At 36.3% G+C, this 13,802-nt stretch overlaps 1 protein-coding gene across 1 annotated transcript in view; it reads left to right on the forward strand.

Moving 5' to 3' along the window:
* LOC111347495 (uncharacterized) overlaps nt 1–13,802 on the forward strand; it is a 32,863-nt gene that overhangs the window by 381 nt on the left and 18,680 nt on the right. The window contains exons 3-6 of the mRNA XM_088751114.1: nt 10,450–11,120; nt 11,373–11,558; nt 11,739–11,815; nt 12,285–12,360. Of these exons, the coding sequence (XP_088607240.1) occupies nt 10,475–11,120; nt 11,373–11,558; nt 11,739–11,815; nt 12,285–12,360 (985 nt within the window). The 5' untranslated portion in view covers nt 10,450–10,474. The remainder of the gene's footprint in view (nt 1–10,449; nt 11,121–11,372; nt 11,559–11,738; nt 11,816–12,284; nt 12,361–13,802) is intronic.

Consider the following 13,802-nt stretch of genomic DNA (forward strand, 5'->3'; position numbering starts at 1 on the left):
TCACTTGAAAATGATTAGCATCTTTGTCAGTCATAAAACCGTTTGTTCCTTGAGTTAAACTTGACTCTGTGGTCCTCATACGGCAGATTTTACCCTCGTCGCTTTACGTTTAGCAATGCTATTGATGTTGTTTTTATTAGCGCATGGTTTAGATCACAGCGTGGGATTTCAGATGAATATATGATTTTTAAGAATTTCTGTCGATAGCTGGTAAGAAGTGCTCTTGGCTTTCGATTTCGATTTTGATTTCCGGCTAATTAAGGCGAAACGTAAGCACATTTTTACTTCAGTCTCCGAAAAGAGTTTAAAGGGGAATCTTCAGCGTTGAACACCTAAACAAACGTTTGACAAGTTAGTATGATTTATTTCTAGTTCATATAGGTTGTTTTGCTCTAGAATTCAGAGAATACATGCATTGCACAGGCAAGTTGTGCGCTTAGAAGAAGTTTTGCGAATTCAAAGGATATTTCATAATTTTCTGCGTCCATCTTTGACTATGTGTGCAAAAGAGGCAGTCTTTCTAGCGGAGATCACTAGAAGAGAAGTAATGTTGACAAAAAGCTTTAGTCAACAAAAATTTAACTACTGATCAGAAGGAATAGATCTTTCCCGCATTCGTCACAAGCCCACGGGCTTAACCATGAAAGCGAGGCTTGAATCGACAAAAGTAAAACATGGCGGACAACTGTTTGGGTTCTTCGCCTGGTGGCCGAAGTAAATATTGCTGCGTGCCTGATTGTCAAAGTTCGTTTTACGAAAACCAAGGGAATAGAACTGGGATTTCATTTTTTCTTTCCCTTTGGAAGCCAAAGTTAAAAATCGTTGGCTTTTGGCTATAAAGAGACAAGAACACCGAGATGGATTTGTTGTGACTGCACCCTTACGAAAACAAACCTATTTTATTTCTATTTAATGTCTATTTTAAGGCTATCACCTCTATTTTTATAAAATTTTTTTTCTCAGACTTATATTTATTCCTATTTTACCTGAAAGGGAACATAGAGCCACTATTTTAACCATATTTTAAGGCAAGGTTGAACAAGGTGGTGTATTTTATTTCTATTTTCTTAAAATGAATGGAAAAATAACCAGCTAAACAGACTATTTTAATCATATTTATTTTCTATATCAGTAAAATAGTGATCAAATAGTCTGTTTTATTTCTGTTTTATTTCTGTTTTCTGCTGATAGGACATGCTAAAGCCATTTCCTTTGAAAAATACGAAAAAAATAGGCTATCACAACCCTATTTGATTAAAGAAAATGTTGAATAATTGCAAAATAGATATAGAATAGATTGTTTTATTTCTATTTTTTGAGGTGGATTCTAATCCATTGCAAAATAGGTATTAAATAGTCTATTTTAATTCTATTTTCTTCAAAGTATCCCAGACCAACAATATTTTAAACAGCAACTAACCTGTCCTATTTTATACCTATTTTATTTATGAATTCAAGCTTGACTAACATACAGTACTCTAAAGTCAGTTTCTGTGTTGACAAGATAAAGATGAGTTCAAATTTGAAAACATTGGGTGGAAGTTTTCAAGTTTCGCAGTCATAAAAATCTCTACACAGATTCTTTAAAAGTGAAACCACTAAATTAAAATGTGTTCTGAAGGCTTAAGAGGTCCATCCAAGGGTCGCATTTGTCACCCTGCTCATGATCATAATCTTTGTATTGACTGAAATAAGTCTTACTGTAATCCTTTTTTGAAAGGAACAGCAGTCTGGCTTAACAAACTGGGTGATGGTTGACCGGTTTCCATATGTGTGAAGTCATTCGGTTGCGAAGCGTCATATTATTAGTAAATTAAGTTATTGACTCCGTGCTGAGGTCGTCCGAGGGTGAAGCAGTGGACATCGGAAAGTTCTGGGGCTAATGCTGCAATGTTGCTCGAGGTATCTTTAGTCCCGGTTGAGAAAGATACTGGTTGTAAGGTCCACGAAAGTTTCTTCTTCTCTAGTTTTTTAGGCAAAGAACGATCCTCGCTCTTATCTGCCATTTTTTTTGTCATGCTCCGCTGACATCTAGTACAGTTGGCATATATATGGGATCTTGTGATTTTCCTTATTTGGTGACATATGGGACACGGAATTTAGTTTTGGCGGGCGAAACGAACCTTGTCTCTCGATCGGAGAAGCGTGGTATTTTGCCTTTTCTATTTAGATCTTGCCTCTCTTAGACACAATGAGCAACACAAAGAACAATGATAGAAGGCAAACAACACCATCATTCAAGTATGGTGAAAGAGGTAAGTGAAATTGTTTTTTATTTATACAAAGTTCCAAGTTTATTTCAAATGCAAAGGTACTTTTGATTCGTGGTCAGAATAAGCCCCAAAGTTTGTTGCATTTCAATGGCTATAAATATCAGCTTATAGAGTGATCTGTTTCCATAAACTATGTAAACGTTTACTTAATTTGAGTTTGCAGACTCCCTTGTGCTAATGCACTAGAAGAGAAACCTAAACACCTCTCAAATAGAAAGAGGGGGGCAACAGAATTATACCTTTGATCGTTAATTTGAAAATGCGCCGTACCTGCCTCATGCTCTCTTAATTGTTCTAAAATTTGAGATCACTGTAATTCGATTTTTAATCCTTGCATACAATAATTGTTTGTTTTTCTATTAATTTAAGTAAGAATCAAAGATGAGGGAGCATGCTTGGTGATGTTGATTTCAAGCTTTCTCAATCTCTATACTTTGCCAAGTTGGTGATGATGTCCCAAGATGCATTCACTCATACATTCACACAGTCAGGGTTGTCCCATAAAATCTCAATTCTAATCCACATTAGAAGTGCATCTTTTTGTGTCTGATGCAATAAGAGTCTTTATTGAGTCAATACTGAGTGCTTGCGATAAAAATTGTTCTTATGTGTATATGTAACTTTGTTCCTAAAACAGATTTTGCTATGGTTGCAAAACTTGGACAAGTAAAGAGCACAAAGAATTCAGAGCTAAGACAACCGTGAGAACTGAAGTCAATTCAATGATCCATTCCAGGATATTTTGTAGGTAAGAATTATGCAGCTGCCTTTGCATGACTGGGATTATGGTAAGATGGCACAATTTTGTATGGTAGAGCTTCCCAAAAGCAGATACCCTTTGGATGAGAAAGGATCTCTGCTTAGGAGGTTAAGGTGTAATGTTTGTAATTGGCTGGCTTTATAAGGCACATAATAGAACTATATCAACTTGACTAATTTTTGCCCCAGAAGTATCAATTTAAGCCATAAGTTTTACTGAAGCAGTATAGAAAAGTTATCAAAACCTGTTCAATTCAGTGAATTACATCATTTTGCATCAAGGAAACCCTAATCACAAGGGAATTATCTAGCAAATTAAACTTTCTAACAAGTAAATTATCTACTGGTGGATAAAATATCAGTTATTGATCATTTCTGTTGTTTTTTATTTCAGAGTACGGGAAAACAGTGAAACATAGGAAAACCACAAAGAGGGAGCCACTGCAGCTATCTAAATGCAAGGACAAACTTTGCTTTTTAAAATTTAATTCTACGTTAATTCTGTTTTCTATTGTGAATTCTGTTTTCTATTGTGAATTTTCTATTATGAAAATTTTGTATCCTATCATTTCTGTGTAAACTGAAAGTACTTGTTGTCACTTCCTTTGGATACAGATTGAAGACTGAAGTAAATTAATGGCATTGTTTAAAACTTTGTCTTTCCTGAGTGACAAATTTTTTAAATTTCCTGTAATGCATGCAATCTAGTCTAGAGAGAGGTTGTTGCACAAATATATGAAGTATTGATCATTAAATCATTTGCAATGGGAAAATTGCTACAACTTAACACGCAAAAGTGATAATCCTAGGCTGAGGATTGGGATATGCTTTTTTAATCTTGACCTACTTTCAATCTACTATATAGCCACCTTATGCTGGATCCATACACTGGAAGTGCTTTTTTAAACCCTTTTACCCTGCATGAGGTATACATTAGGACCTATTTTAAATGTATTTATATCCTATTTTTCTAGATTTTTTCCCCTATTTTATCCCTGTTTTATGTCTATTTCATCCTTATTTTGTCTATTTTATCCCTGTTTTATGTCTATTTTATTGGTATTTGATTCCTATTTTTTCAAGTTTTTTCCTCTTTTATTCCTATTTTATGTCTATTTTAAATGTACTTACATCCTATTTTTTTTTCTATTTTATCCCTGTTTTATGTCTATTTTATTTTATAACTAATATTTCATTAATGATATTTTAATACTATTTTATCAATGAATTGCATGCGCATTTTCTCTATTTGAAATCTATTTTTACAGTAGTTGTGACTTGCAAACCAGACTATTTTTTACTATTTTTTGTGTCAAAATAATAGCTTTAAAATAGTTAAAAAACAGCTTTCAAATAGTCTGGAAAATAGAGAAAAAATACAAAAAAAATAGGTAGAAAATAGTTTAAAAATAGATATAAAATAAATATAAAATAGGCACTTTTTTCGTAAGAGTGAATACATTAAGGTGTGTGAACATCATTTCTGCCCAGAGGAAATAAAAAAACAGTTTTGTGGCAGGAAAGATCTGAAGGACAAGACTACCATTCCTTCTATTTTCAGCTGGAATAAAAGTGGAAGGACATTTGGTCGAAAATCATCGAAGAGGTGTCTTCAAGAAGTAGTAGTAGTTATTGTAGTAGTAGAATCTTTATTTATACACGATAAGAATTAAAGCTAAAAAGCTTGTGGGGTCGTGTACTTAACAAAATAGTATCTAGCCAACTTATGATTATACTAAGACACATTTCACGATGTCATTATGTTCTGCCCAATGTTAGTAAAACTGCGACCTTCCTTGAATGGAATTACAACTCAGTCACGACTCAGTCTATAATGGTGGATTATGATAATTAAGAACCACTTGTGTGTGGCCTACACAAAGTTTGTAGCCTAGTTATGGCACAATTTGATTTACTTACTCATTAATTTTTCCACGAGAGTCAAGCGTCTGTCAGGTGGTCTAGTGTTGTACAACGCACTAGTCTGAGTCAGTCATCTTGGTTGTAACCATGGCATCGAGTAATTTTTTTTTGGTGATGGTTTCATGAGTTAAGGCTTCTCACACAAATCAACCCACCCAGAACCGGCTTGTGTTATAACTACAGCTTGTGCAAGAGCTTTTACGCTCTTAAAAGATAACATTTAACTGTTTGAATCTTCAGTAGGGGTTGTACTACATTGAAAAGAGTCATTGCACTCTCGCAAGCCAAAAGCTATCAGTTTGATCTATCAGTGCGGGTTGCACCACTGAGTGTCTGAAAGTGTATGGTAGACGTGTCTGAAGCCTCCTGAAAGTGCCATAAAGGGAAGTAAGTTGTGTTGTAGTTGCACATTCCTTGCACCATTGAGAATTCATGGAGGCAAATATCAGAACTACAAAAGTAGTTATGGGAGTCTCGATTGCACAATACCGATCAAGGACTGGCTCTCATGGCAATTTCATGAAAATGAAGTATAACTTGTCACATTTTAAGGATCAGTTTTGGAGTTTGATGCTTATGATGTTCTAGTTTTTTAAAAATGTATTTTACTTGCCAGTATTGAAACAAGTAGTTGGGCAACACAAAATGTGGAATGATGTGATGTTTTGGTTTTCACAAATGATTTTCTACAAAGCCTATATTCCATTGCTTCTAGGAGCCTAGTAGTTTAATGTTACTGAAATGTGACTAGTATTATGTTTTCCAAGGAATGCTCAGAATTATTCAGACCTTAACATTTCATGACTTTCTGTAAGCTCGGCAGTCTTCTAAATTCTCTTCATAATGGTTCAGACGAGCATTGATATTAATTAACATTGGTAGCAATACATGTGTAATAGGCCTTTATTTGGTAGACTATAACTCATTAATCGTTTACTTGTTTGGTTCTGATTAATTATTCATCAAAATAATGATATGCATGAAAAATTACACTCTTGATTAGCTGAAAACATCTAGGTGCCTTTTTCATGTATCATAATAAATAAATGCAAAAGTAATAACTTACTTAGTACAAATGTAAACTACTGATTTATTGTTGCTGATGTACAGCAACAATAAATCACGTTAGAAATAAATTAGATTTACAGGTAGCAGGTTGTGTTGATTGATACACATAGTAGCTGACCAAAATAAACAGAAGCTTGGATATAATTTATATGTTTATGTATGTTGATAAACACTAAAAAAATTGCATTCCTGAGTAAGATTTCAGCTGAAGGACAAATTTTGATAGCATGTTAAGTTGACCATTTAGATGATGATGTCAAGTTCTTCTATTCATTTCAGGTCTCCACATTGCTTGAATTTGGGAAACAAACTGGCATGCATGAAATAACAATGATAAGAAAACTTGAAAGATTCTGGTACTTTAAATCATAGAATACCATCATGCACTTACCTGTACATTGAACTCTGTTGAGTTTAAGTGATCAGAATATTGTTCCAGAAATCCATTATGGTGATACTCTATCTGTTGAATAAAACCTCTAGGTCAATTGTAAATCTTAGTGGGTTAAAAATTATAAGCAATGTTAAAGTAATGTTACTACAGAGTACTACTCAACATATGATTCATTAAAATATTGCTTGTGTTCTGATCATCTCAGGCACCCATCTTTTTTCCCTAAATTCTTGCATTTACAACCACATATCCACCTACCTCAACTAAATATTATTAAAAATACATTACATATTTATGAAAAATACAGTCTCACAAAACCCAAATACAATAATTATAGTAGATGATTTGCTCTCAATCAATTGAGAATAGAACTCTGTGCTGAAATGGACAATGGAAACCCATGCCCAGCATTGTGTTACGTTTCCTGTATGTTTTGTCCAAAATTAGTCATGCATTCAAACCAAATCAAGCTCCCAACGGCTTCTAGCTAGTGTAGATTACATCATTTTCCAAATGTCCCGGCCCTTCTGGGAAGTTTTGTGCTCGTTCTTCGTGTACTGGTACACAAAATGCCAAAAATACTCATAGGAAATACTTCCTTAGAGTTAATTTCATATCAGTTGCCTTGGAAAAGACAACCAACCTACAAACTTCAGAACTCAATTCTACTTTGGTGCATAAACAAAATCATGACTGAATCTATCAGGCCACCAGGGGAGATGATGCTGACGTTTCTTTTAGTCAAAAAAATCCTCAGGTTATATGTGCAGCCTTGGGTGTTTATCATCAAAATGAGACCTCAATTACAAAGTTTGGCCATAACCCTCATCTTAAAAATGAACATTTCAGGACTATTGTATGCTTGTTATCTTGCTTTATTGATGAACAGGAACAATACTGAATACTATCCAACTGTAATCAGATATTAGCTCTTCTAATAGAAACTCAATAACCAGCTCAATTTCGTTAGCCGATTTACGTACGCAATTGACGTATTTACGTAAATTACGTCAATTTACGTCAAAATTACGTCAATTACGTCAAAAATTACGTCAAATTACGTCAATTTACGTACGCATTGTGGACCTTTTTATTCCGTGCCGGCCTGAGCTCGTAGTATTCTAAATCAAAGGCTCTGTGAGCTAACTCGTGAATTGAATATGCCAATGTAATTTATGTGTCGTCAATAGAAATTGATATTTGATTTCCATACTAGGGTTTGAATCGTTCTAAGAACTGCTGGACTGGTAAATGAACGTTTTGAGGAGTATGATGTGAAATTAAATTAGGCCTCAAAGACAGAAAAATATTGTCTGAGTAGGAGTCGGATTAAGACAATCACTGTTCCAGATTTTACTGTTAAGGTTTGTGGAGAGAAAGTTTAAAAGGGTACTGTTTTGTGTATTGAAGAACTATTTTTGCAATATTGAGCTCGGTATTTACTTGCGATGTAAGCATAGGGATAAGCATATAAAAGCTTTTGCGCTGAAATATGGGACGCTCGGACACAAGGATAAACATATATGCATAAGATAATCAAAAGGTTGCGTTCTCTCTATGCTTATGCTGTCTAGTGAGTCATGCCGTAAATGGCCTTGTGGTACTGCTACAATCATAGTAACTTTTCCTGTTACGGAGGAGTGGTTGAATCATATCCGCAGCGCGAAAGTACTTTGTCCCTAAACTTCCTCTTCAGTTTGGAGATCAATAAACCAATCAGAACCCGTCGTTTGCGCATATATTTTGATAGCTTTAGGGGTCGCTGGAGGGGTATAGTTCTGTGCGTTCATACTACCAGTGAATGATCAAATTTGAAAATATGGCGTCCGCGTGGCCAACCTTCAAAATTTTCAAGTTGGATTTTTCGTTCCTTTGCGATCGAGTTAGACCTTGTGGAACTCAGAATATAACGTAGCAGTGCTATAGAATACTTTCCTTGAAAAATATTGAAAAAGTGACAGAATAAGCTCTCGAGTCAACGACAGTACGATTCTCTAAAGCCATGCGATTGCGGGCTTAAATTGGAAACCGAACTTTCGGACTTAAGGTGGGGCCTAACGACAATTTGACGATTCCATGGCCCGTTAAATATTATGTTCGAGTAACTGTGTGTTCAAAAAGTTTAGTTTGATGAAGATTTTGTGTTTAATCGTACTTTTTCAAAATTTTCAACGCTACGCAGTTTTCTGGCCATAAAGTCAAGTAAACAAAGATCTAAGCATGATGAATCTTACCGCGTGGGCTTCGTTCACGTAAGAAATTCTACGTTTTTCGCTTATAACAGCAAATCAAGAACTGTTTTGAATAAAACTGTCGTCCCGAAATATTTCATGGTCATTCTCGTGTTGTTTCCTATTGACAGATTCCATAAAACGTGAGCTCTCTTCGCTAACGGACAAATTTTCATATTCCTTTTGAAATATGACCCGCGTGCCTATTTGCACACACGAAAATATTAAGCGATTTTTGTTTTATCTTTAAGTTTGAGTAAAAACTTAAAACGCACCTATCGCTTAAGTTCCTTTCTTTGTTTTCTTTTTTTTTTCGGACACAGTAATCATTTCCCCGCATATATACTTTCAAAAATAGAAGCAATGACGCCATAAATGAAATATACACTGCAAGAGACAAAAGTGTTTTCGGAGATTGGGCAACTTTAATTCACGGATGAAAAACGTATAGTTTTAAACTCTTGTAAGATTATCTTTGGCTTCTTTTTCATCCCACCCCTATTCTTAGCAACAAAGGTCGCCATTTCGTTTGTTAATTACTCGCCAAAAACTATCAAATGCACTCAAAAACCTAAAATCGAAAAAAAGTTTGTAGGAATGGACCAATCGAGAAAACGAGCGAGTGCCATTCTTCACATCATATTTACAACTCGCTCCTGCGCATGCGTGCAATTCACGAGTGAAAAAATGGTGCGATCTGATTGGTTCCGAAAGGGGGCAGGATTCTCCCATCCAGGCAGTGGGCGGTATGCGATCCGTTGTGTTGAGTCGTCTAAATCTCTAGATTCGTTGTAATTTTTCTTAAATATTATTTTTCTTTACCGCTCTCTGTCTTGAGTACCACCCTCGGCTTGCGGCCTGGGTCGGTATCCAATTCCTTGGACACAACTTTTTCTCCCGGCTAGTGAATAAAATTTATGCCTCTGTCAGAATTAAATAACCTGGGAAATGAAATCCCCCCCCCCCCCTCCAAACCTTTAAACTCTACATGTAGTTAGGGACGAACAAACTCAACAAACTGTGCTTTTTAAAAGATTACAGCATTCTTGTTGCCATGGTAACAACAGCTCCTTGAGCTTAAGCCTGATTTTCAATATAAAAAATTAAATTGTCAGAAAGGTGTAAATTGTTTCTTATGTCTATCTCAAGATCAATACAACATTTTGATTAGCAATGTACATAGTGGTAACTTTCGTCTTTACTCTAATACATTTTTACCCGAGAATGAATGTTAAGACACTAGTTGACTATTTCTCGCAATACAGTTTCGGTCCTTTTGGCTGTAGGTGTTAAATTATCCAAAAGGACACAGATCCTGGAACTGAACTAAGCACTTAGGTTAGTGATAATATTCAAGTTGCTAATTATGTAAAAGTATTTGCGGGCCAGCAACTATTTTCCAGAGCAGCAGTTTACAAATGAAGTTCAAATATCAGAGATAACCTTTAGCGATGGTTACATCTGATGCTCTCAACAAAAAAAAGTTTCAGTTAAATGGAATGTACACGGTTTTGAAAGAATGTTGTAAGAGCAATAAGAAATTGATCAGCTTTCATGAATGCTAGGGGTACTCGCGTAATGCAGATATATTTCAATATCACGTATTTTTAAGTCACCGATTAAAGGAATGTGCTTGAAATTCTGCTTCACCGCCACAGCCGATATCTATATGTTACACATACTTTCTTAATACTGTTAGTTGTTCGGAAATTTTTTTCTTGTTTTTGTTTTTATTTTGTTTTTATTTTTTTTCAAAATATGGAATTATATATCAGTAATCACATATCCTTCTCCTTCTTAGTGCTGGAGCAACGAAATCTATCACTATGGTTGTCCTCGCTAGTGACAAAAGATGGCTCGTGACTCTTTATGCCTTGAACAAGATCGTCGCTCCAGATTTAAAGGATGTCGTGAAACAAGGAATGAACACCCTCTCCGTGAACCTAGATGGTCGCTTGAAAGGCTTGGCAACACCATGTACTCTAAAAACACTAACATATGGGGTGGTGAACCCTCCAAAAAGCACTCTAAGTTATTCTTCCTTTCTTAAAGGTTTGAAGTTTGGAAACATTAATAGTAACTTTGATATCCATGGAGATGACAAAGCGGCCTACAACTACAGTGTCAACAACTTGGTTGATGTTGCTAAGCTGTATCTACCAGACTACCTTGCCGTCTTCTCTGCATTTGACAAATCCATGGACGTGGCTGCCGCCCTTAGACTTTTGGGATGTAGAAAGTATCCGTTACAAATATTCTCTTCTTCCAATCCACTTTTCGACATTTGGTCTTTGGCAGATGATGTAAGGGCTAATGTGAGAAATAAAGGAGATCATTTTAAGGAGTTAGAGTGGACCGAAACATTCTTTGACGAATGCTTTGATAAGCTGAACACTTTAGTCCAATGTCTGCCCCTGACTCCCGGCAGAAAGGACGACCTTCTAGATCAACTTTCCGAATGGAGAACCGAAGGTAATTGCAAGAAGTAATTTGAACTATACAAAAGATAACCGCTAATCTCATCATTCCAACATGTAAGGGATTTTGCTTTTTCCTAACTAAACGAGCAAGTAATCATTGCAGATAGGTGTGCCATAGCGATCAGCTTGTTGTGTGAGCCATCTTGGTGGGAAATTTTGTCATTTCATCTCGTTAGTCACCGAGGTCAACGTCTCTTTCATCTAATCATTAGTCATTTTTTTATCCTATTACTATCACTCTTAGGTTTCAAGAAGATTGTCGATGAAGATGTCAAAGACCTACTGGAGAACTTTCAAAATGGTCAACTTGAAACAATTAATGAGAAACTGGACCGAATTGCGACTAGGGAAGAGGAAGTGGTTGAAACTGTTACCAAAAAACTTGGTACGGTGGAAGATTTGTTACATACTGTTTCTAGCCAGCTACGCGGTAAGTTTTAAGAAAAGAAAATAATTTGCATAGTTTTGTATTGAAGAGAAGCCTATTAAGAGTCTGAGTGATTATCATCGATATTGAAGTTTGTGAAACTTGAAGATTTTGCCGATCAGCTGATCGTTATGCATTAGAAATTTGACTGTTTTTCATTATTTTGAGATTTTTTATCACCAGATCATTTTCGGCGAAATGGTACCAGCGTTTCACCAACAAACGCCACTTTGTCGAACGGTTGCGAAACAAGGGATGAGGTAAATGTCAAATAATGGTTACTCTGAGGGGATAAAATATTTTCTTTAGGTGCATGTAGTGGATTGGGTGTAACGAACATCTCATAGCTGAATCCCGTGCAAAACCGACACCAGTCTTTTTTCATGTTATATTTTCAATTAATTTTTCGATGTTCGTTCCAAATATTATACTCGCGTTTTAACTGAAAGACGTGTATGATAACATACATTGACGAAACACCTAATGCTGATGGAAGGAAAGTTGACCGGCTTTATTGAATTCTATCAGCGCTGCAATTAGAAGCAAAGGCTGGGGTCCATTTACCTGGCATCAGCAGGTACGTGTTCAGTAAGCCAAAAGTAATCAGGAAAGTAGTCGAAAAAGACTATTTTCGTCTAGATATAACCAATCTTAATCACATCCACTTAAGTGTGGGGAAAACAAGGAAGGACAGAAGCAAGCGACAATTTCAGTTTTTTTCCTTTATAGGAAAATGGAGTTACTTGTCACGTATCTGAAAGCTCCGTGAGAGAAGAATTGGAAAATCCCAGTACAGCTGTGGAAGGTAAATCGGATAGCTTAAACACGAAGGCGCGCTATAAAAGGAGGGATCCCTTAGGTGCCTGGTGTTGGTTTTGAACGTGATGTATTTGTTACCCTTCGTCATTACCGAGGCGTAGTGAACGGTAATCTTAGCGTGGTAGTTTTCCGTTTGCAAATTTTTCATTCCCAAATCTGTCCCGTCCCTGTATTGTGGTTTTCGTGCGGGCTTGTCAGCGTTTTCTAGATTTGCCGCACTAGCACGTTTCCATAAGCATAAATCTAGCATCCTTTACGTTAGTTAGAGCAGTTCTAGTGTAGGCCTTGTGGAGTCAACTTCGTCAGCCGTTTGGACTTTTAGTTCTATCTACGCTGGGCTCGTCACCGTCAAGGTTCTTAGTTTAACATTGGTGCGTGTGCAAACCAAAGTAAGTTCGGAATATTCTTTGCCTTTAGTACGTTTGCGTTTTCAGCCATTTGTTATTGGCGTAATTATCTTCCATCAGTTTTCTACCTCACGCGAGAAGTACCAGAGTTGTCATCATTAGACTACTCTTCGGTTACAAGGAGTTGAATTGCTTGTAGTTGTATCTCTTTCAGTATGTTGCAATTTCGCATTTGTTGTTTCTCTATTGTTCAGTAGCGTACGATTTAGGTCGCTCACTCTGCTTTATTGTTATTTGCTATTTAGCTAAATAGGATTTAATTGTACCTATCACCTTTCAGGTCGAACCGATTTACGATTCACGGTCTACAATAACGTCTTGTCTGACCTGCACGACCTTTGCCTTTCAGCGCGTTTGTCGTCGTGTCAAGTCTCTACCTTTTCAATTAGGAACACCAAACCCCTTTTTAATAAACTCAAGTTATTCTCAGTAATTCTGTCGAGTTCGTTTCACGCTACGCACCGCGTCTTAAGTAGTTTACTTGGATCGTTTCGTCTCTGGCAATTCATCCGTGTATTCTACACCTGGTAGACGGACAAAACGAGCTAATGAAATGTTTACTTCCACCAGCATGGTGGCAATGATGTAACTTGCGAAGCACCTTCTTCAATTTCAAATTTACCGCCACAAATAAAGACAGTTTCCATTGGAGAAAGCAAATACAACTTTCAAAAATTCTTGTACGGTGATGAAAACAATTTTGAGGAATGCGCCCGCTTTTCACTGCTTTGGATTAGCTATAGCTCAATCTGACTTGACTCTTACTTGACTCTTACCATTTGTCAATCAACTTCTACGGTTGATTGACAAATGGTCCAGAGGTACCTAAGGCACCTCTCCTTTTATAGCGCGCCTTCGTGTTTAAGCCTTTCTCGGGAATCATAATTCCGTTGCACGCCACACTAATATTGACTTCCAAGGTTTAAAAAGTTTATGGATGCAAGCGAGACAGAATGGCCCATTTTGATGAATACATCTGTTGCCATAGGGGTAACTATTTTATTTTATTACCGGCAAACGT

This window comes from Stylophora pistillata, chromosome 2, assembly GCF_964205215.1.
Source record: "Stylophora pistillata chromosome 2, jaStyPist1.2, whole genome shotgun sequence".
In the NCBI taxonomy this organism is placed as follows: domain Eukaryota; kingdom Metazoa; phylum Cnidaria; class Anthozoa; order Scleractinia; family Pocilloporidae; genus Stylophora; species Stylophora pistillata.